At 45.3% G+C, this 24971-nt stretch overlaps 2 protein-coding genes across 5 annotated transcripts in view; one reads left to right on the top strand and one right to left on the bottom strand.

Annotated features, from left to right (window-relative positions):
• Positions 1–24971, bottom strand: part of PALM2AKAP2 (PALM2 and AKAP2 fusion) — a 611547-nt gene that overhangs the window by 241261 nt on the left and 345315 nt on the right. For all 4 annotated transcript variants that reach the window (XM_049710940.1, XM_049710941.1, XM_049710942.1 and 1 more), the window contains one exon: positions 20408–20538. In XM_049710940.1, the coding sequence (XP_049566897.1) occupies positions 20408–20538 (131 nt within the window). The remainder of the gene's footprint in view (positions 1–20407; positions 20539–24971) is intronic.
• Positions 1–24971, top strand: part of LOC101275752 (thioredoxin domain-containing protein 8) — a 709525-nt gene that overhangs the window by 402084 nt on the left and 282470 nt on the right. The gene's annotated exons all lie outside the window — the stretch shown is intronic.

The following is a 24971-nucleotide window of genomic DNA, read 5'->3' as shown; positions in this document are numbered from 1 at the left end:
GTGCTAGGCACAGACTAGACGTTTCACATACACTGACTAACTGAAGCCTCACGAGAGCCAAAGGAGATACCAATTACCCATCCCCCTTTACATATGGGGTAAGTAGCTTGCCCCAAATCCCATGCCATTAATGAGGTGCAGAGCTGAAGTTCGGAGCAAGGTCAGTGAATGCCAAAGAGCATACTCTTTTTTTTTTTTTGCAGTATGTGGGCCTCTCCCGTTGCGGAGCACAGGCTCCAGACGCGCAGGCTCAGCGGCCATGGCTCATGGGCCTAGCCGCTCCGCGGCATGCGGGACCCTCCCTGACCGGGGCACGAACCCGTGTCCCCTGCATGGGCAGGCGGACTCTCAACCACTGTGCCACCAGGGAAGCCCCAAAGAGCATACTCTTTTCACTGCATCTTGTAATAAGCCCCTGCTCAGTCTTTCAAAAGCACAGGGGAAGAGGAACTCCTAATTCATGGGAGAACTCTACTCAGGTTCAAGATATTGATGAGGTCAATAATAATAATAATGACGAGGGGGAAGGGGGAGAGGAAAGGAGGGGAGGAGGAGAAGGAAGAGGAAGAAGAAGGGGGGAGGAAGAGGGCAATGACAAGGATGATGACTATGACGACACAAGTGAGCAGCTCTAGAACTGGTTCTGAGGTTGGAAGTGTTCCTTCGTGGCGCACCAATGCCTCTGCCTGGGAACTCTCCAGAGCCCTGGGCCACCTCTGCCTGATGCTTTCTCTGGCTCCAGCATGAGGATCTCGGGATTATTGAGTGACCTGTTTGATCTGCCCTCTGGTGTCCTGGTCCATCCTTTGTTGGTAGACTGTCTTCCTCGACCCTGCCCAACCTAAACGAGGCACCTGCCCAGCTGGTTCCCAGTCTACCCTGACTTCTCTGCCTCGCTCCTTCTCTAACTGCAGCACTGAACCAGCATACTAGTTTCACTCCTGGGCTTATTACAACTCCCCTGCTCTGAAATGTTTATCACGCTCCATGGGCTCGAGGATAAATTTCAAGTCCCTCAGGTCAGCACTCAAAGCCTTCTAGGATCTGGTTCCAACCTGTTTTTCCAGTCTTTTCTCCACAGTTGCTTCTATAGTTAGGTCTGTGATTCTCCTGTCTTCAAAGAGATGACAGATCCTGTGTAGAAGGAAGACCTCATGCTAGCCACGGCTGGACCACTGCTCCCCATGAAGAGGGTGACGCCGTGAGAACAGCAACCGCCAGGCAGACAACGCGCCAGAGATAGTAAAAGCCTCCAAGTGGAGCCAGGCCCCCTTCAGCTGTTTACAACAGGTGGCTGAGCTGTCACAAGCCAAATGGGCTCGGTCAGCACGGAGCGTCCATGACAACCAGCTGACCTTGCCAGTTAAGCTCCGATCCAACACGCACGTGGTCAAGTGTCCTCATGACTGCATCATCCAGTAAATCAGGTTCAGCTCCAAATCTGGGATCCGACTTGGGGCTAAAAGGGGCCAAGGCCTCACTGAGGTCAAGGAAGGGCCCCCACTTTCCTCTCTGGTTATCTGTGATGATGTCCATGTGTGTTTGCTCCATCTCAGTGACAGCCATTCAGCTCACGTCCCAACTCAGCCTTCATGGTTCATTTCCTACGAGCCTGGAATTTCCTTCCAATGAAGTGAGGCATCTTAAACTTGACTTAGCATCTTTTATTTTTTAGAAGTAAAAACGAAGGAAGTGATGCTATGAACCATCACTGTTTTAAAAGATTCACATATTGGGCTTCCCTGGTGGCGCAGTGGTTGAGAGTCTGCCTGCCGATGCAGGGGACACGGGTTCGTGCCCCAGTCCAGGAAGATCCCACATGCCGCGGAGCGGCTGGGCCCGTGAGCCATGGCCGCTAAGCCTGCGCGTCCGGAGCCTGTGCTCCGCAACGGGAGAGGCCATAACAGTGAGAGGCCCGCGTACCACAAAAAAAAAAAAAAAAAAAAAAAAAGATTCACGTATTAAAAGTTCTGGGTTGGGACCATCATGTGCTGTCTAGGGTCAAAGTTAACTCTTTTGGTGGTACGAAGTATTTCCTGGAGGGGGACCTTCTAACATCAAATGATTGGAATCATGAACAATAGAAACGTAAGTCCAGAAGGTTCAGGAGATCTCTGAATACCCACACTTAAGGAATGTAGAAGAGTGGTCTTCCATTATAATTGAGTGGATTATAGGTCTCTTGAGGGTAGCAATTATACCATTTTCATCTTTATCTCTAACCTAGTTCGGTCTCTATCATAAGCACTTTTTTTTTTTTTCGGTACACGGGCCTCTCACTGCTGTGGCCTCTCCCGTTGCGGAGCACAGGCTCCGGACACGCAGGCCCAGCGGCCACTGCTCACGGGCCCAACCGCTCTGCGGCATGTGAGATCCTCCTGGACCGGGGCATGAACCCGCGTCCCCTGCATCGGCAGGCGGACTCTCAACCACTGCGCCACCAGGGAAGCCCTCTATCATAAGCATTTTGATAAATGTTTATTGAATGAATGAATACATCTTAGAAAGATTGATCTCAGCCATATCCCACCAGGGTAAAAGCCCCAATACTAAGGTCCTCAATGATCATTCCTTTTTCTGAACTTCTGCTACACTGAGTAGTAGAAGGTATGTTCCTGGAACCCGTCATGTGTATAGTCCATCCATCGGACGTTAGAGCCTAAGAGCAGGGGAGAACACTTCGACCTCTTTTGTACAATTCCAACACCTTTCCCACTGCTATGTGTGATGCTCAATGAATATCTACTTAATCATCTTGCTCCAAATGAATATTATATCAACCACATCAGAGCAATTAGTTGCGAGCGTGGCCATTCGCTCATCGCAGTACTTGTCCATACTTCTAGATAAATGAGAGCCATGCCAAGAGAACAATCTCCTTCTTTTAGTTCATGCCATGATTAAATGTCAATCACAGTAACGGAGACAAAGGCCCAATATTCAGTAGGAAATGCCTGTCAGGGAGAAATCTCACAAGCGTTTATACTTAAAGCAACGGTGGGTGTGTCACCTGTGCTACCTTCATTCTGGTCTTCCTCCTTCCAGTAACTATATACGAAAGCCTCTGTGCCAAGCAGTACGCTAGGATCTGGGAATACGAAAGTGAACACGACACTCTCTTACTCTGCAGGAAGCTGATGCTGGAGGGAGAGAGAGAGACAGAGACAGAAAACAGCTTCATATGTGCTATGATACAGTAAGTTCTAGGCTAAAAATGCTCTTGGTGGACAGCAAACCAGTGTTCAGGGCTTAGGGAAAGTGGTATCTTAACTGAGGCCTGGAGGATCCATACGAGTTAGCCAAGTGAAGAGGGACTGAAGAGTGTTCCTGGCTGAAGGAATAGCAGGGACAAAGAACTTGACCCAGGGAGAGCTTGGTCTCTCCGGGAAACAGCAGAGAGTGACTGGGGTGGCCGGTGATTGGAGAAGGAGGAAGAGATAAGGCTGGAGAGGCAAGCAGAGGTCATATCATAAATATGAAGGGGTTTGGATTTTATCTTACAGTCCAAAGGGAATGGGGGAAAGGTCTTTAAGCTGGAAAGTGACATCATCAGACAGAAATTTTGAAAGATACTTCTGGTGGCTGGATAGGGTTTGGGCTAGAAGTCTACAATACTAGAGGAAGGGAGACTGGGTGTTGAAGCAACCCATGTGAAAGGTAATGATGGCCTGGACTAGTGTCATGGCAATGGGGATGGAAAAGAGTGGAAGCATTCTAGAAATATTTGCGATGTAAAATGAGTGAATGGACACGGGGTTGAGAGGGGGAGAGGAATCAAGGATGATGCCCTGGTTTCAGACTTGGGCAACTGGTGCACAGTGGTGCTTTTCAAGAAATTAAGAACCAAAGAGATGGAACCAATTAGAGAGAGTAATGAGTTCAATTTTTAACATGTTGAGGTTTAGGTGTTTAGGTGAGATCCAAACTGAGATGTCCAGAAGAAGGCTGGCTGAATGGGTAGCTCTGGAGAAAAAATTGGAATGAGAGAATGTTTGTATTTCAGAAGCCATGGGAGCAAATGATACGACTTAGAATACGAGGCGTAAGAGGAGCGAGCACCAGGATAAGAACCCAAAAGAACCAACATCTCAAGGATGGACAGAGGAAGAGGAGACAGAAAATCAAGGACACTGTCATGGCAAGTAAATCAAGGAGGGAGGATGGTTCAAGGAATAGGGAGCATTCAGGAGTCTCACCTGATGTTGAACAGTCAACTAAGGTGAGGACTAAAAAGTCTCCATCGCACTGAGCCACTGGTGGCGTGGCAAGTACAGGGTCAGAAGACATGGAGGAGAGCGGAGGGGAGGTGAAGAGGGTGGGTGCTGAGCATGGTTGATGCTCCAAGAAGTTTGGGGCTGAAGGGGAGGAGAGAGAGGATAGTTAGTGAAGGCGGGGTAGGGAGTCAGTGGAGTTTGAGGATGGGGAGAATGTTTTACAACAAATGGCTGTTCCAAAGTCAGCTACGCATTCCTAGAATCTTCACAAGTATTATTTTTATCAAGATTACAAATTTTTACTTTCTAGATTGACTTTTAAAAGGGGCGATCCTTCAACAAGCAATGTTGAGCATGTCCTAATAAAGGAAACACCTGTCGGCTTTTATGAATGTGAACATAAGCTAGTCCAGGCAGGAGGTATTTCTAACATATGTAAAAGCGGAACCATGAATTCAGCACTCCGCAAAATGGCTTCAAATGGCTGAGAAAGACAGGACTCTGGAGATCTGTTTCCTCTTCCGTAAAACACTATGGAAAGAAAATTTTGGAGAATGGGAGTGTGTATGCATGTGTATGTGCAAAGGTGAAGGACATCTGTACTTGAAGTATTGGGAGCTTGACCTTGGTGTTGCTGTGACCTGGGGCAGGTGTGAAGGGTGCAATTGTGGCAAAGGAAGTAGGGTACCACTGCTTATGTGCCCTTTTCGTTCAAAATCTTTTTTAAAGGTGTATCCAACATTACTTCTGCTTGGAGAACAGAGACAGCCACAAATAGATTTCAAAGGACACTTCAGTAAATTATGTTTTGCCCTAATAAATCATAAATCTTTCTGGTTTGTTAGTGTGATTAACTACAATTTATTTTAATGCAAATTCCCATACTCCAGTGACTAAAGAACATTTAATCTAAACAGTAAGTGAGCCCCTCAACACCCCCTGTCTTACTGAATGAGCTGGAAGCAAACACAGTGTAATTACAGAGAGACGAGGTGAGCAGAAGAAAGAACATCTCTCAAACGGTGATGTGGAGTCACTCCCAATCCCCCCTTCCAAAGAAAAAACAGCCATATAACCGTATTTATTTATACGGAACAAAGTGAATATGATTTGGAACATAATTCAGAAATAAACTCCCTTCTAATAAATGGAGAGTGAAAAAACTTGGTCTGAGATTGATTCCATTCGCTTGAAGCAAACCTAGGCTTTGGGTCAAGGTAGAAAAATAGCATCTAGCATCTTAGTCAGATACTATTTTGAGCACTTATACGTGTTAACTCATTTCATTCTCTCAACAATCCTCAAAGTATATACTATCAATATTTCCATTTTACAGATGAGGAAACTGAGGCACGACATATGAAGTAAGCAGTCCAAGAGAAGTAGTGAAGTGAAGATTCGAGTTGAGAGAGAATGCTTACTCTTGACCTTAAACCACTCCGCCTTCCACAGAGGATGGCAGGTTGGCCTCAGAGCTCTCTGATAAAAGGTCGAGTGGCAAATATTTAAACCTGTGGAAAATCCACATTTCTTGCTACTAGAGTTCTGTGTGTAGCCTGGGATTCACGCCTAAGGAGTGGCAAAAGAGAACCTGGGGTTAATTACTAAATGAAGCAAAAGATGGCTGGAGAAAATTCCATGTAGGACATGTGAAAGCCAGTGACATTATACCATCTAAAGAGGAGCCCAAGGAGCATCTTAATAATGTTCTTTATCAGAGCTGCATCGGACTCCACAAGACACAGGACACAGGACACACTTGTGTGCCACCGTGTTCGGGATATGAGGATGTCCCTTCTGACTCTCCCACAGTAGGACTGTGCCCTGAAGATGGCTTCCTCCCTGCCTGGCTCCATTTATATTGTCAAGGCCATGACAGCACTGGCCAAAGGAATAGCCACCCAATTGTAGAATCTCCCTTCCCTTCTTTAAAAATAGGAGACATATGCATCACTTTGAAATGGTGCAAGTTGTAGTCCTATAGCTGAAGGCAGGGGCTGAACACACCAGTTGCCAAGGGTCTCTTCCAGCCCTCAGATGATTTTTTTTTAACCATGGAGAGTCTTACAGATGATTTCCCCAGCCAAGTCATCTCTCTGGGCCTCCTCTTACAGCCTGACCAAAATTTTTAGGATGTCCCCAGGGATAGCAAATCTTATTCTTATTCCTATTTACAGATTCAGCTGGGACATGAACTAATCACACAGCAAGACATCTGCGTGGCTAATATTAAAATGTCAGTGTCTTTGAGTCCTGTCCTTTGCTTCACAGAGCAGACCCCAGCAGCAGCACATTACCCGGTATGGAAGGCCTGAGATGCCCCCAAATCCTGTTTATAAAACAGCTGCTCCCAAGAAAACCTTATCATCGTTCTGGGGCTTTAATCTGGAATTTGTGATTCCTTGTCAGGGGCTGAGATTTTCTTCTGCATTAGCTACAGGCAAGGATGGCAGCTCTAAAAGAGCACTGGGGACCTGGGTTTAGTTGCAGGAAGATCACTGGTTGGCTGGGTCATTCTGAGAGTCCTGGCGTCTGTCCTGGCCTCAGGTGTGGGGAAGTGCTCAGTCTAAAGACTCTGTAAGGTTTTTTTCTAGATCTAAAGATAAATTGGTGCAAAGAGATGGCGATGACAGTATTTAAACATTTAGGCAAAAACCATGATCTTGGGGCATATATTCTTCTCTCTGGTGTTTGCCTTGCAGCAGTGTGGTCAAGGACTAGGGTTTATCCCAACCCATCGCAGACACTCAGCTCATGACACGTGCAACTTGCCAAGAAATGCAACAACCTGCAAATTGGTCTATTCAGTGAGACAGAGCCACTGAGTACCCACCTGGTTGTCATGACAATGCCAGATTGCCATTAAGGTTTCCAAACACCTTTCTGGCAACTCCTGTCCTTGTCTTGTCATAGACTGGTAATGACTGGTAATAAACAGTTGGTAATAAACAGTTGCCTGGTCAGAAGTGGCCCATGGACATAGTTTATTTATTTTATTTTTATTTTTTTGTGGTACGCGGGCCTCTCACCGTTGTGGTCTCTCCCGCTGCGGAGCATAGGCTCCGGACACGCAGGCTCAGCGGCCATGGCTCACGGGCCCAGCTGCTCCGCAGCATGTGGGACCTTCCCGGACCGGGGCACGAACCCGTGTCCCCTGCATCGGCAGGTGGACTCTCAACCACTGCACCACCAGGGAAGCCCCATGGACACAGTTTAAATAGCACTGGGTTTAGCCATTTTTCTCTAACAAAGCAAGTCTCCTAAGGACCTGAGCAGGGCATCAGTCTAACAACCTAGACAATTTTTTAAAAACTAAGCAACTGGAAAGCACAAGGTTACATTTTTTTAAAAAAAATAACCTGCTGAGATAACTCTAGCTTCTCACCCTATTCAACTGGGTCTGCCCCACAACTGGTCTGAGTTGTTCTCAAATCTATCATATTGTCCTACTTCTTTTGTCCTTGGAGTTGTTCTCTTTCATCCTCCACTTTAGCTGACAGGTCCTGGGAGCCTTAGAATTCCTGCCGAGGGCCTCAGGGTAACAGATAGGAGCTGTGAGGAGCTCCCTCACAGAGCCAGAGGGAACCAGAGAGAGAGCAGCTGCCCTGGGGACAAAAGCTGCTTCCCACTCCTGCAAGGCAGCAGTTTTCAGCGCTGTGCTCCCAGCCTCCTTTCTTCCTCTGCCCTGGATGTCTGAGGGGTGAGGGCTGGTGCTTCCAAGTCACCACTGGACTTGTATGTCCAGCTGCAGCTGACTTCTAAACAGTGTGCTAAGCTTAGGGTGGTGGTGTCCCTCTCAGCTGTTTCTGAGAGTGGAGAGGGAGTCTGAGAAAATCAAATAATTTGGGGTTATTTATATACTGTACATGGTCACATCACTCTTTTATTTTTATAATAAAAGCTAAAACCGATTGGGCACCAAGTCCTAGGCCGTTCTAAGTACTTTCTAAGCATTCCGTATATATTAATTTAATCAGCGCCGCTACCCAATAGTTTGTTTATTATATTATCTTTTTTTTTGTAGTAGAGGAAAGTGAAGCTAAAGAAACTTGCCTAAGATTACACAGACAGCAAGTGGAGACCCTGGAACTGAACCAGCAAGTGGGACGCTGATACTCTTGGCTGTAATCTCAGCCTTATACCATCTCTAGACATAAATGTTTGTTTTCAGCCTTATGACAATCCTACAGATGACCTAAAGCTGATACAGATCAATTAAATTAAAAAATATTTATTGAGAGCAACCTAGTAGGCACCATACAGTATTGTAGGCACTCGCACACACATATATAGTGGGTGTAGTAGGTTGAATGGTGGTCCCCCAAAAGATATGTCCACATCTTAACCCCAGAACATGTGAGTATGACCTTATTTGGAAAAAAAGGGTCTTTGTAGATGTAACGAAAGGATTTTGAGATGTGATCCTCTGGGATTACCTGAATAGTCTTTAAATCCAATGGTAAGTGTCCTTATAAGAGACAGAAGAGGAGAAGACACAGGGAGATGAGAAGGCCATATGAAGATGGAGGCAGAGAGGAGAGTGATGCAGCCACAAGCCCAGGGATGCCGGAGGCCACGAGAAGCTAGAAGAGGCAAGGAAGGATCCTCCCCTAGAGCCTCTGGAGTAAGCACAGCCCTGCTGACACCTTGATTTTGGACTTCTGGTCTCTAGAAGTGTGAGAGAATACACTTCTATTGTTTAAAACCACCTAGTTTTTGGTAATTTGTTACAGTAGCCTCAGGAAACTAATACAGTGAGTAATCCATGAAGTCCTTGTGCCCAGGGAACTTACATCCTAGTCAAGAATGTACATAATGTAATACAATGTAATGTAATGCAAGGTAAGGTAATGTAAAAAGATAAAATAATTTGCTGAAAATCAACAGCAGATAAAATCAAGAGCTAAAAAACACATTCTCCTCACACATCACACTAGGAAGTCTTACCTGCACTCCCTCATCTGAGTGTTAAGTACCCCTCCCCTGCATATGTTCCCATAGACTCTTTTTGAACTTCCATGATAGAAGCTTTCCCACCAGCTTATAATTGATGGCTTACTTGTTTGTGTTCCCCAGTGGCCTGTAAAAAGCTTCCTCTCCATCTCCTCTGGCCTTAGCTGAGACTATTTAAGAATGGGAGGTAGGGACTTCCCTGGTAGCGCAGTGGTTGAGAGTCTGCCTGCCGATGCAGGGGACACGGGTTTGTGCCCCGGTCCGGGAAGATCCCACATGCCGCGGAGTGGCTGGGCCCGTGAGCCATGGCCGCTGAGCCTGCGCGTCTGGAGCCTGTGCTCCGCAACGGGAGAGGCCACAACAGTGAGGGGCCCGCGTACCACACACACAAAAAAAAAGAATGGGAGGTAACTGGGAATACCTTAATGACCAATAGGAAGGAGGCCAGCAGAGACAGAGTAGTGAGCAGGACCAATGCACGTGCTTAGACAGCTTGTTTCTGCCCGCGGACACCTGCCGAAGGAGTAGAGGAAGCTAGAATCCAGCCAGTGGTTTTTCCAAATGGTGGTCTCATGTGGAGCTGCATTTTCTAATTTGCACTAAAGAGCCATGTGGTCCAGCAATGGCCGTGAACGCCACTGGTGTTGAGATGTCTAGTCCTTCCAGGCAGAATGTGGCTAAGGTGGCAACCCTCACGCCACATACCATGGCAGTGCGTAAAATTCTTCCTCCAGGCACCCAGATTGGGGTGACAGTCTGTGCTGGCACAAGTGTCCCTAACCTTACAGATATGCTCTGTGCACTGGCAATATTCAAACATTATTCACTTTTTTCCTCTGCCTTTTCACATGGGAGGGAAAAACGTGAGACTCCGAGATCCCTGGAGTGTGTATTATCCCAACAGAGATTCTGTTTCAAAGGAGATCAAAAGGCTTAGCAGTGGGGGGCTGGGGTGGAGGGAGGTTGCTGTCAGACAGAAGGGGGAACTGTGGTCTTGTCACTTCACATGTGGCTTTAGGGCCTCTATTCCTCAATTCTTTTTTGTTTTTTAACTGCATCAAAAAGGATTTTAAGGGACTTCCCTGGTGGTACGGTGGTTAGGGCTCTGTGCTTCCACTGCAGGGGGCACGGGTGCCATCCCTGGTTGGGGAACTCAGATCCTGCGTGCCATGTGGTACAGTCAAAAAGGAAAAAAAAGAATTTTAAGATTCATAAAAATAAAGAGGAACACAACATAATAATCAATGGAACATTCAAACAAAAACTACATAATAGTGAAGACTAGGCTTCAAATCTGCACCAAACAACATAGGCTCTGAGGCGGATCTTATTTTCCAAACAGGTCACAAAAATCTCTCCCATCCCACATGCTCTTGTGCAATGTGACCCTGCCACTCCCGTCAAGAGGTAAAGATTCTCATTTCCTTCTGTTTGAATCTGAGTTGGCTTTAGTGGCTCTGCTGAAACCAGCAGGACACAGTGGAAGTGATGCTACCAGAGTTCCAAGGGGGGGCAGGGACAGAAGAAGTCTTACAGCTTCCACTGGCTCACTTGGAATGTCTGCTCTCTAGACATTCCCCGTGGGGTGCTCCTTCGCAGAACCCAGCTGCCATGCAGGGAGAAGGCCAGCCTGTGGAAGGGCCATGTGGAGGTGCCGAGGATATTAGTCCCACCCAGCCCTTGAGTCGTCCCAGCTGAGGCTCTAGACGTGCCATGAAGGTGATTCCAGCACACAGCCTCTTGAGTCACCCCCAGCCATTTGTGTCTTCCCAGCTGAGGTCCCACATAGTGAGAAGCACAGACAAGCCATTACCACTGTTCTCTGCTCAAATTCCTGACTGAGAATCTGTGAGCACAATAAACCTTAATTCTTCATGTTGCAAGTGTAATGGCACATGTGCACCAAATGTGCTCAAAAATAGTTTCTCCAAAAAGGGATGGGAATGAGGATGTAGGCAAATCCCTCCTAATAAACATGGCCTAAACCTAACTCATCTATTGCTGCGTACCCTTTTCCTCTCACGTGGCCTGAAATTCCCACTGTTAAGGTTTACATCTTGGGTGAGAGATCTAAAGAACGCCTGATGGCAGAAGTTGCTTTTGGGGTAACAGTAAGAAGAGGGGCATTCCTTCTACTGTTTTTGCACGTCAGCTAGGGAACTGGAATCTTAGAACGGGAGAGGGATTGTGAGCTTATCTCCCACTTGCTGCCTCGGAGGGCTCAAGGCTTCGACCTGACGGGAGGAGAAACTGGAAAGTCCAGGAGAGGCAGGCCTTGTAGTGACAGGTCTTAAGCAGGTCCCACAGGACTCTTCTCTGGGCCTAAGTAGTGAAAAGAGAGCATACAAAGTGGGGTTGTGCTCAGGAGATCCACTTGGCTGCAGACTGTGGTGATGGAGGTGTCGGGTCAGCCTGCCTGCAAGTCTGCTCCCCATCAAAGCCTGCCTGGGTCCCCAAGGCCGCTGGACCTCAGCCATCAGACTTGACTGTAAGGCCCCCATGTTGTAAGATCATAGACTGTCCTTGATGGAGAGGACCCGAGAGACCATCCATTGCCTTCAGAATGCACAATTGGTATACAGTTGGTGAAGACCATGGAAGAAAATATCAAAAGGACCCCTGACGTTTTTTGATCCATCAAGAATATAGAGGGGTTAGAAGTGACCACATTATAAGCTATAGGGGCAGAAAAATACTATTTTCAAAGCATTTGTAGAGAGGAAACTTGAGGCACGGCAATCACAGGCCAGAAAGCCTGGGACCAGCTGCCAAGAAAGTTGACTTTGCATAATTCCTTCACTTAACGGCAACTGTTCTAAGGGCCGTAAAATGCAAACTGTCCCCAAGTGTGGCTCTTAGGTGGTCTCAGTGTATGGAATTCTCCCACTCTTTTCATCATTCTGGGTACTTTAAACCCAATCTACCTAACCAACAATGAGGCAATTATAATGGAGCCTACAAAACCCGAGTAAGGCAAGATGCTTGGGAAACGTCGGGCGGCAGGCTCTTCCACTATCAGCAACTGGGAAACGCACGTGTGACGCAGACGTGCTTGAATGCAATTTCAGAGTGCTTCCTCCCTTGTCTGACCCAGCTTCCTAAGCTGACCACAACCCAGAAGCATCCAGATTTCAGTCTATAAAGAGGGACTTTTCTGTGCGGTCCCTAGGGGGCAGGGTAGGGACCAGAGAGCCGGGAAAAATTGCAGAGAACATAACTTTCATCCCAAGGGAGGATTCTTTGTGATAATGAGACTTGTTCCAATGTGGACTTGGGTGTTACTCTGCGAGGAAGTAAGCTTCCTGTCAATTTTTAGCCTCTGGGGAGAGCCTGTCTACTGCCTCGCACTCTCTGGGTTCATTGCAAATTGGAGTATCAGATAAAAGTTGATCCAGATAACAGCACCTCAGTTATGCATACGCTAAGATTCCACAGTTTTATGAACTGTAGAACTGTCATAAACTCACTGCCTTTGCAAAATCAGCACAGCATTGGATGCCAAAAAAAAAAAAAAAGGCAACCATTTCTTTTTAACACAGAACTGACTTTCATGGCTCAGTGCTTGAGCGAAGACTCCTATTTTCAACTAACTGAAAGACTTTACGTCATTCTGCCCCAAGAATCATTAATGTTATCTTCATAAATCTTTTAAGGGTTCTGTATTCTGAAGCTACTTGAGGCGGTGATTTTTATCTTAGTATCAATACCTGTAACTCCAGGCTTTGGAGAAGTGGTTCTCAGCGGGGGGATTTTTAGCCCACAGGAGACATTTAGCCATGCTTGAAGACACTTTTGACGGTCATGCCTGGGGGTGGGCGTAGCGCTTCTGGCATCTACTAGGTAAAGGGAGGGACGCTGTGAAATATCCTGCAAAGCCCAGGACAGTCGCCCACAACAAAGAATTATCTGGCCCCGAATGTCAATAGTGTTACTGTTGGAAACCCTCCCCAGAAGGATAGAGAAAACAGTAACAGTAGCACTACTCTTACTTCATGACAGCCTACTGTACTTGGCACTTGCACATGCACGTGATCTCTACATGTTGCGACCACTCTTCACGACGGGCATTGTTATCCCCAGTGTACGGGTGAGGAAACTCAAGTCCAGAGAGGTTACAGGGCTTGTCCAAGATCAAACAACTCATAAATGCAGAAGTAGGGCTCAAACCAAGGTCAATCAAACTCTAAGGTCTAGGTTCCTAACCAGTGTGCTATGCTGGGGGCCCTTTACATAACCATACACTGTTTCCAGCAGAGATTAGGCTGTAGACAACCAAGAAAGTGTACTCGGGAGCAAAGGGCTTCAGAGCGAAAAGGAAGGGAACCAAACCTAAAATGGAACCTGTACCTCCTGAAAGAACCTGAAGGGGGCAGCCTCCCCAGTCATGACGATCATGCGCAATGGAGCACATTCAAGGTCCCTGAGGAGGGAGGAGCACGTTACTTATCCATCCACTTATACCATGAGGGAAATTTTGGTGTGATCTCACTGAATATCACAAGTCTCAGAGATTTTTAGCTTAAAATAACCACTTTTGTTGAGATTTTTAAGAATGTGCTTTGGAGTCAGGCAGAGCTGAGTTCAAATACTGTCTCTTTCACTTCTTAAAAGGGTCATTCTGGGCAGCAAGTTACTTTATCTCCCAAGCCTCGGTTCTCCCAGCTGTGTAATGGGTATCATCAACATCACAACTACTTTGTGGGAATGTTCTGGGGATGAAATGAGAATATTAATGAATTCATGGAGGCCCCAAAGCTAAGTCAGTACCCAGAACAGAGTAAGAGACCAATGAATATTAGACAATATAGTGCTACCATTATATCACCATATGGTTTACACTATATAAAGATTTATTTTAGTGAAAGAAAAAGAATGGGAATTTGGCAGGACTAGATTGCCTAATGTGGCCAGGAGTGCACAGATGTGGAGAGCCAATGTGGCATGCTCTGTGCCCTGCCAAGAAACAACAGCACATCACAGACTTAAAAATAGCAAGTAGAAAGAACGCGCTGAATCCCAAGCAAGTGTCCTTTGTGATTCCAATGAACATTTCTGTGGTTGCCTTTTCTAGAACAGTTATTTGTGGGTCACTGTCATCTTCTTGGTTGCCAAAGTCCCATAATATAACACACACATGCTTATGCCTGATGTTGCCAGTCTTCTGCTTCGAGTGTCTTAAGAATGTGGAAAATTAAGTGAATTCTGGTGTCCATCAGAGACCAACAGAGGCACTCAAAGAATCCTGAATCAGAAGCAGAACTGAACCAGACCACTTGCATCTTGAATTTTCTTTCTAAAAAGTTGCATGGCCCTCTCTGGGTTAGCAACTGAGGCATCAATATTTTATTCAATGAATATTTTGATGTGACATACTTTAGAATTGACAGCTGTTCAGATGAATTATTCACCTCTGGGATGAGTCAGTTACACACGGAGCTTTTGTTTCCTGAGAACTTAACCTCTTTCCCCGATTCTGGCCTGTCTCCAAAACTACTTCCTTCCACAATATAGTGATATTTCTCTGCATAGATCTCTTTGTTCAGAAGAGGGATCTCTAGCCAACCTCCCAAATTAGAGGATCTCAGAATACCACATCTGGAAGACCCTGAGAGACCTCTTACTGAAGAGATGAGGAAACTGAGACCAGAGAGGATGACAGATTTGCCCAAAGTCACACAGCAAATTAGCAGCAGAACTAGAATCAGCACGCTGGCTTTGCCACAGTTCGTTCCCTTTTCATTTACCACTTCATGAGGTTTCTCATCTTCCCTGGAGTAATTCCAGGGTGGGGGGACAAATTTTCCTCATATTTCTCACTAATCAAAGAAAGTTAAGAAGACTATATTTCAAACACTTAAATAAAACCTGGTTAAATAAGAAAGAGAATCTTAGGTGAGAAAACCACAAGGCAAGTGACAAGACTTGTTGATTGGAGCAGATGTGAAATAGATACAGCTAGTGTGAATCTAACTGCCTAAAATCTCCAAAAGCATCAATGGGAAACCCACTTGTGGCCCCCAGGGACGCATCACATCCAGTGATGGCATGGACAATGGTGGATGACGGGCCCAAGCCAGAAACAATCCTTTGGGCTTTCTCAATATAGCACTCCAATGGGAAATAAAGCAGACAGATGTGATATCCAATTTTTTTAAAAAAGAAAAAGAAAAAAGAAATCTGTGTACAGATTTTGCTTTCAACAATTCCAACTTTTTTTCTTTTTTTTTAGCCTATTTTGCTCCTGGTTTCTAGTGAGCCAAGAATATAATCAACAGACGGGGCCAATCTGAAATTGCCCTGTGAAAAGTTGTGCAAAAGAATTTGACAATTGATATATCATTTGTCATCACTGAAGTCATCATTTCAAGGCTATCGTGCTCTTAATTTCAGCCAGAAACCTTTGAAAAATGGTAGCATTTTCTGGCCTTTGGGAAAGCAGCCATCTTTCCTGACGGGTATCAATTTTAGTTTGGTAAACCAAGGCTGTTTCCAATCAAGTTCAAATGAAAAGCTTGGTTCCACGGTGGGACCTATGGTAGAGAGACCTCAGCCCAATGCCAGAGAGACAGCTTTATTCCCACTTACAGGAGTCCCAAAGCAGGGTTCAAATTTCCTTGAGTCAAAATACTAAGGCTTTGAATCAGTCTGAAATCAAGGGTCGGGGTTGTCCTTCTTTATCTGTTTGGGTGAAATCAATTTTCTTCCAAACACTATTTACTTCTCACTTCCCTTGAGGGTTTACAGGTATTATAATGGGATTTCACTTATGATCTATGCTTTTTTCCATTTATAGCAATTGTTCTTGAACCTGACCATGCAAAAGAATTACCTGGAGCACTGTTTGAAAAACATAAATTACAAGGCTCCTCACCTCGGTCACTGAATCCAAATTTCCTGGAATGAGGCCTGGGAATTCATATTTTTATTCCCAAGTGATTCTAATGCCCAGATTTAATAGTCTAGTTACATTTTTCCCTCCCTCCCTCCCTCCCTCCCTCTGTCCCTTCCTTCCTCCCTCCCTCCCTCCCTCCCTTCCTTCCCGTCCTCCGTGTGGGCTGCCCTAAAAACCTAAGCACCACATATAATAGTTTTAAAAACAGACAACATTCTCAGTTCCAAATCACCGCCAATTTACAAATAACATTTTGGAAGAAAACATGTCTGTAAACCTGGAACTTCTTATATGGCTACTGGCACCCTAAAGAATTTTGGAATCAGAATTAGAAAGGTGGTTATGTTCTTTCTTCTTGAAGATATCTAGGGAAACAGACATATGTCTAAGCGCAAATTCTCATGCTTTATTTTAAGTCTATCATATTCAGAATGGCCAACACATAAAGAATTCAGATGTGGCCTAAATCCTACATACACTTGAAGTTCTGAGTTAAGCTGCCATCATTATCTTCTCTTGTTCTAAACTAACTGACCCTGATTTCCCTTAATCTTTCCTTGCAGGCATTCTCCCTGCTCTTGGATTGCTATTCTGTACTGCTCCATCAGGTTCTTCAAGCTACTCCTGATTCACCAAAAGGGACTAATATACCTTCAGGGCCTAAATGTACTAATATAGTTTAGTACATTTATATTATATACTAATATAGTTTGAAAAGAGTTCATATATCTCTTCAGGAAAATCTAATTTGTTGCTGGGGGAGGACTTAGACAGGTGGACCCAAATCTTAAGACCTACAAATTAATGTTCCAATTCAAACTCCTTTAGAATTCCTTAATTTAGTGGTTCTGCTGCATTTGACTTGCAGGCAGTTTCCAGGATCCCTATTACATAAAGATCAGATCTTATTCCAAAGCCACTCATATTTTCCTTTATTCTTTTCTTCCTTTTCCTCTGAATTCTTGAGTTGTTTTAGTTCATCCTCTTTCTCATTCATTGGGCTATTCTGTACTTTCCCTCCTGCTGGTCAGTCTTCCCTAATGCTTGCAGTTTTTAATTGAACAATCATGCTTCTGGAAGATTGAAGGATTAGTACCCATTTTCACCCTTTCCTGTATCTGTACCCTTTGCCCCATAACTCTGAGTCCCTGTCTCTAACAGGCTGACTGTCTACCTCCTCCCCTGGGTTTTGGGATTAGCCATTGACTTGCTTTGGCTAATGGCTCACGGGCAGTTCTGAGCCTACGCCTTGTGCCTGTTCAGCCCCCTTGCACCTCGGCCATTGCCGTAAAAGGAAATGGTCATGATTAGTTCATTAGTGCAGGGAAAATGAGAGCAGCCTCATCCAACCTACAGCTTAGAGTCTCTTAGCCGAGCTCGGCCAAAAGGCCAAAATTAGCAGACCCTGGCCAGCCCATCCACAAAGACCTTGTAAGACTGGAGGATGCTTATGTTTACAATGAACCTTTAAAGCAGTTCAAGTGACTAAGGGTATGAGACAGAACCAATGCTTGACTTCAGAAAAGTGTCTTAGGTGACTGAGGATCCTTTAAGGAAGGAGCGGGGAGAGCTCCTTTCTTCCCTTGGGACTGAAGCTTAAAGATGCTGAATACTGTAGAAGAGAAGTTGTGAGTAAGATGAAGGGAAGCAGAAACTGACATCTAAGGTAGGAAGAAACTCCTCCCTCAAGAGGCCCTAAGGAGGAAATGATGCCCATTGGCAGCCCTGCTCCTACAGAAAATCAGCTCCAGGGAACACAGCTCCTTCTCCAACAAATGGCCAATGCCCATTTGGCCGATGTCCAGCAAAGCCGTGGTTATGGCAGAAGGAAATGCCCCCTGAATCCAGGCCTAAGCATCCCACCCCCACCCCTTTAGGCTGTTATGATTTCTTTCCTTCTGGCTTGGGAATCTCTCTCTTAAATGGCCTCCAAGAGATTGCCTGCATGCATTGAATGAGCTCTTTCTTCTGTTGACTCAAAGGATAAAAAGAGATTCTCTTTATTTTTAGGAGTATGGTCATGCCCACCTGAACCACAAACCAGCTCCTAACTCTTATATCTCGCTCCAATGATTAATTTAGCCAAAACTGAGTCTTGATTTAAGACTCCTCTCCCACGTGTAATGGCTCATCACAGGTGAGAGTTACCACCTATGGGGCTAGAACAACAATATATTTGTATTCAAGCCAAAGTGAAACTGCCAATGTGGCTGAAGACCACGTTTTCTGATGCCATTTAAGAAAACCAGAAAAGGTCACAGAACTGGTTTTATCCTACTTTCCAAATCCTCTCTGCCTTCCATCTGTAATAATACCTACTACATGAAATGAATGCACATATCAGGCTCAGTGAGAAAAGATATCCAGGTTTTAAAAAAACAATTTTAAATCAAATTTTCTGCCCATCCATGTGCATAGGGGGCCTGCAATTGCAGAGGGGGCCTGCAATTCTCATCCCTGTTTTCTCCTCCTGCCTAGAACTCCTCGGCAGTATAATGCTGCCCCATGTGAACCTGGATCACGGTTCCTGCTGTGAATAGACAGTGCCCAGGCCACTTGGTTCCTAGAATTTTGCCAACTTGGACTGGAGAGTAATTCCCCAGCCTCCCTCTGCCAGGCAGGGGTCCCAGCCCCAATCCTTTCATTCAACAAAGAGCTATGGAGCACCTGCGTGGTGCCAGACCCATCTGGAGTGTAGTGTAGTAAGAAGGAGAGAGGAAATGGACTGGAACTTTTAACAAGAGTAAAGATAAAGAGATGCTATACGGTATCAACTGCCACTGCAGCTGAAAGCACCATGGACTTGCCGCTTTGAGACTTAAAAACAAACCTATAAAACCATGTCTCAGAGCTACCTTTTCCTCTCCAGTTTACTGTCAATATTTCCCATTATCCTTGGCTCCCTCATCTTGCCTAAGATGCAGCAAGCCGAGCCACTCCTGAGGAGAGGGCATCCCCGAGGCTCAGGGCTCTGGGCTACTTCATCCCACCCCCTCCCCTTTCTATCTTCTGGGCTTCTAACATGAAGTCCTTTCTTTTCCTGGGGTTCTGGAGGTACTTGTCCTCACAAGCTTGATGTCAGTATTTACAGGATTAAAATTTCTTCTTCTAATGGTATATATATACACATACACACACACACTAATATATAATTTAGCCTTTCCAATGTTATATATATATGCATATACATATTATTTAGCCTTTATCCTTTGTATTTTAAGAAAAAGTGTGTGTGTACGTATATGTGTGTGTATGTATATGTACACGTACACACACACACACACACACACACGCACACGCACACACACACCCCATATAAACTTTTTCTTAGCCAGTTTCCCCCATAAGCAAAGCTTGGGCAAGCTGCTCTGAGAACACTTTAAGGGGCATAAGGGCTCAAGCAAAGTAGGGACACAGGCCTTTGGGGCTTACAGTCGGTCTGCTTTTCCCTTTGGTGATGCTGTTGGGGTCCCCTAGGTACCCTCACCAGCTTCATTCACTCTTGGGTACAAATGACTGGTAGCAAGTTAGCTATTACTCTTTGTATTTTAAAAGAGCTCAAAACCTCAGGAGAAAGAGATGACCCTCTCCAAGGTGATATTTCCAGCAGAATTTGGTGGGATAAGGTGGCGGGGGAGATTTCGTTCTAAGGCATCTCCACACACCATCTTCCCCCACCATCTCACATCTCTGGCTGGGTGCCTTGGGACCTGGCGTGGCTACAGTTCCCAGGTGGAAACCTACATTTATTTTGCTTCTGTCTGAGCCTGGCCAGCCACTGACCATAGAGAGGTCACTTATCTCCCAGACTGAAATGTTCAGAACCTGGTTGAGGACCATAAAGGAAGCAACTCACCCTCTGAGCATTGAAACTAGACAATACAAAGTTACTTTTTAGAGCTCAGGCACACAGCTCACAGGGGTGCCCTCAGTTTCAATTCCAAGACCCTTGGCTACAGTTTTCCCATTTCAAATTGATCAAATGTAGCAAATTTGACAACAGACCCACTAACAGCTAACAGCCTGAGCTCAAGAAGGAAAAAGACAAAAGCTGACAGAAGAACTCAAAAAGGGGACATTTAGTGAAGGGGCAAGCTGCTTACCACACCTAGTTGGTCCATGAAGACATCACTGTACTGTGTGAATCCCAATACAATACTTAGTACTCAGAGTCAAAATTCTGGGTTATATGGAAGTTTCAGTGGCAGCAACGTACCTACTCTGTTTAGGAAGATAATTCTAAAGCCCTGGGAAAAGGTGACGGCACTGAGAAACGCTCCCTAGAGGAGAGATGTGGTTACTGCACTGTAAAGTCACAGTTTGGGGGCCTGGGCTGGAAACCACCTACCTCTGAATGTTACCTTCAAGTTGTTTGACTCTTAACTCATCCTCCTCAGACTGCCGCCGCCTGGCTTCCTCCTCTTCCGCAGTTCCAGCAGGTACACCCTGCAGCAGCCATTTTTCCCGAAGCACTTTGGACTGTGGGAATGAGCGAAGAGAACAGACTAGATGATACCTTTAGGTCCACACCCTCCTCTCCCTCCGCGGTGTCTCCATCTTAGCTCCGCCCCTCATCAGCGTCCACCTGAATCGCTTCTCACTACTTGGCCCCCTACTTGCCTCTCTCGCCTAAGGCCCAGAGAGCCGCCAAAAGGATTGATTTCCACTTTTCTATTATTAAAAAATTTGAAAACATACAGAAAAACAGAGGAAACTATATGATGCATGCCTGTGTAATCTCATCTGGATTTCACAACTATAAACATTTTGCCATATTTTCCCACATATTCTTTCCACCAAAGCATTTTAAAGTAAATAACAAACATCATGACATGGCACCCATAAATATTTTAGTACGAGTCTCTAAAAAGTAAGGACATTTTTCTATGCAACTACAGTTCCATTATAACATTTCCTAAGATCACTGTAATATCCAGTCCATCTTAACGTGCTCTTTTTAAAAGATTAATCCATGTCACGCCTCTTCTTAAAAACTCATTTTTAATGACTCCCAACCATCCTCAGCAGGTGTCTCTTAGGTACTAAAATTACGCACCCCACCTGTGTCGGTGTCCCAATATAATCATGAGTAAAATGAAGCTTTCGTGTTTTGGGTCAGTGGTTAGGAGGGAGTGACTGATTAGTGCTTTGAGAAGGGAAACGAAAACAGCTCAAGAGAAAGGCATGTTGAAACTCCCTAAAATGAAGAGCAAAGCATGTAAGGCATAGGAGAGGATTTTTGATTTGGGTTACCTAGTTGGCATTTGGTGGTTACTGGATGTTTGCCAGAGGCTGGACATCATGGCTGAGCATCCCTGTGGGCAGGTCGGTGGTCATGGGAATGGACCACTGTGAGGATGCATCACCAGTTCTGCCAGAAGAAGGGCAGGTGACAAGTTCTTCCCAGCAAGGACTGGAGTAATGGCCTTGAAGCCAGTCAACATAGAGTAAGGGCTAGGTTCTCTGGCTCCCTGGCATCCCCTCTATCTGAATCTCATTTGATCTCGTTAGTTAGGGTGAGGAAGTGAAAGAAAGGGAGCTCTCATGATGACTAAGAGCCAGGTCATGCATGGCTTGGAACCAATTAAATATGATTTACGGAAATAAGAGAAAGTGGACCATGTCTCTAACATTGTGGACACACAATTCAGACTACTGGTTTCCTTTCGATAGCTCTTACAAGCAAAAGATACACAAGTCCATAGACTCGCATTTTACATGGGATTAAGGGCTATTTATTATGAACCTATAAAATGAGTCACTAAAAATTACAAACGTTTAGTAATAGTAAATTAGAATTCATCAATGGTTCTGATCTGCCATTCTACTGAGAAGTCAGGCAACCATTCAGCAGCATGAAGCAAGATGTACAGGAGCTGGATGCACAGGAGCAAGTTCTGGTGGCTGGAATTCCTGCATTTCCGGTTGGACCTTTTGTTAGCAACGCATCGTCAGGGTGGTGTCCAGGTGGCCACAGTTTTCACTGGTGTTATTCTTCCTTTTGAATTACAAGTCGTTGGTGGAGATTTGTTTGGTCACTCTTAGAGTGCACAGAGAGGCATAATTATAGCTCTTGACCTGCAGCTTTCCGTTCATTAAAGACACCAGGTTGTTCATATATGATTCTTAACTGTACTGCTAAAGTGACTGCAGACAGGAGCCGCCCTCTCACCCCAATGTGCTTCAACAGTTGCACAGCATTGCTAACATGTTGCCAGTAAACGTGTTATAAATAGTTTGCAAGCAGCAGAAACTAACACACCATTGTAAAGCAATTATACTCCAGTAAAGACATAAAAATAAATAAATAAATAAATTTTAAAAAAAGTTTTCAAGGACTACTCAGGAAAGTGTAAAAAAATACTTAAAAATTTATAGGGCATTGTTTAATAATATAAAATCATGTGTGAAAGCTCACGGTGCAATCTGCGTATGTTGGTGGCTCCCCTGTGGGCTGAATTGTGTCCCCGTCCCCAAATTCATACGTTGAAGTCTTAAGCCCCACTACTGCAGAATGTGACTATTTTGGAAATAGGGCTTTTAAAGAGGAAATTAACGTTAAATGAGGTCATTGGGATGGGCTCTAATCCAATATGACTGGTGTGCTTATAAAAAGAGATTAGGACACAGTCAAGCACAGAAAGATCGTGTAAAGACACCTGAGGAAGACAGCCATTAACAAGCCAAGGAGAGGGCATTAGAAGAAACTAACCCTGCTGATACCTTCATCTTGTACTTCTAGCCTCTAGAATTGTGGCAAAATACATTTCTGTTGTTTAGGACACCCCGTCTGTGGAATTTGTTATGGCAGCCCTAGCAAACTACTACGTTCTCCAAAGCTTTATTACAGAGATTCCCCCCACCCCTCACTGGAAAGTGGGAATGGGTGGGGTAAATTGGTTTCTCTTCCTAAGTGGGCTACAGAAGGAAGAAACAAACAAACAAACAAAACCCTCAGAACCACCATTCTCCACTCAAGCCACTCAAAATTCTCCAGGGAGCTCACACTCGCATATGCCAAGAGACCAGGTTGAACAACGGTTAACAGTCTGGATTCTGAAGCCAGTCTGCCCTTTACTAGCTGTGTGACCTAGGACAGGCCCTTAGCCTCACTGAGCCGCAGTCTCCTCATCTGTAAAATGGACACAACAACTGTGCTCATCTCAGAGGTGTGTTATGAGGATTTAAGTGAGTTCATACATTAAAAGTGCTGGGTCTATACTTAGTACTATAGGAATGTTTATTCTTGTCGTTCGTCCTGCTCCCTTGGTCTCTCCTCTTTTCACCTGAGAAAGACCAGGTAAAATGCCACCTGAGAAGCCTTCCTCCACTTTTGCTGGCAGGATTAGTGTCTCCTATAGTGGAGAACATATTCTAGAGCATTCTTTATTCTTTAAATTTTATTTATTTATTTATTTGGCTGCACCACACAGCTTGTGGGATCTTAGTTTCACGACCAGGGATTGAACCCGGCCCACAGCAGTGAAAACGCCAAGTCCCAACCACTGGACCACCAGGAAACTCCTAGAGCATTCTTTAGATTACCCTCAAATTACTTCTTTGTATATCTGCCCCCCCTGTAGACTCCCAGCTCCTCAATGGCTAAGGCCATTCCTTATTCAGTTTTGCATCTCATTGTCTCACCCGGCTCAGTTCCAGCCAATGAATGAGTGAATGGGTGAATTGGAAAATTCTCGATTGTCTTTCACTCTGATTACTTGGGATGAAGGGGTCACCCTTTCAGAGAGCTTCCTGTGCTAAAACGTTTGACATTAACCTAGTTCCACCCGTGGAAGGTAAAAACCTCAGGATTTTGGGAGACTGACATGCTGGCAACCTCAGACTTGGTGTGTGGACCCTTCTGGAAAGGCAGCCGTGGAGAGTCCCAGTTTTCTGTGCCCCAGCAGGAGATGCTCTACAAGCCAGGGCTTCTTGAAATGCGAGGAAGTGGCTGATTTTGGGAATGTTCTGTCTGCTCTTCTTCAACCAGTGCCTCCTGCCACCAAGGGAAGGGTTGAATTACCCCACCCCACCCCATCTTCTCGCTGATTTAGCCCCAGCCATTGGTCAGCACCTCTGACAAAAGCAGCCTGGTGACCATGAACACCAAAAGCATATGTGCCCCCAGATCTGTCTCTTCGCTGGCTACAGCAGTGACATCACCAAAACATCCGCAACAGCTGGAGCTAGAAGAGAGGATCTAACAGAACAAGACAGTGGGCCTGGTCTCAGGGAAGGTGTTTCACAAAGGTGTTTTGACATTACAAAAACAAAAAAGCTTAGTTGAGTTTTCACTTGGCCCCAAAGTAATTGCTGTCAGGGAAAACCACCAATTCAAATCCATTTGCCTCCAGAGACTTCCTTAACCTACTCCAGATCCCCTCGTCTTGTACCCTAGAGCTGACTGTGTTAGGGCCTCGGATGTAAGGCACCTGTGCGTACTGATCACGCACGTCCGCCAAAAGCACCACCTTTCCTGTATCGCTCTGGCTCTCATTGGCCGCCTGAGTGTTTCAGAATTTAGTGACGAGCTCAGCAGAAGTGAAAACTAAAACCAAAAAGTTTTCTTTTCTTATGCCCTCATTGTCCAAGTAACAAACATCAAAAAAAAAAAAAGTCTATCAAAGCGTGCAGGTACTAAGAACTGTCAAAACTTCGCATTTGTCAAGCGGAGGCAACTGTGAAGAGTCAAGACAAAGAAGCAGCAGATGGGGAGCTGCCAGTTGACACACGGAGTCCTGACAGGGCTCCTGGAAGGCTGATGGAGAGACCTCCTGAAGTAAATCTGGTTCTTGCTCTGTGGGCCGGTCCAGCCTCGGAAAACAAAATTAGAACAGAGCCTCGCAAACTTACGGTCTGTATGAGGATTCCCAGGAGGGCCTGCTATAACACAGATTCCAGGGCCCTGTCCC

This window comes from Orcinus orca, chromosome 6, assembly GCF_937001465.1.
Source record: "Orcinus orca chromosome 6, mOrcOrc1.1, whole genome shotgun sequence".
Classification (NCBI taxonomy): domain Eukaryota; kingdom Metazoa; phylum Chordata; class Mammalia; order Artiodactyla; family Delphinidae; genus Orcinus; species Orcinus orca.
The sequence above is the reverse complement of the archived record's forward strand: the minus strand, read 5'-3'. Positions and strand labels throughout refer to the sequence as shown.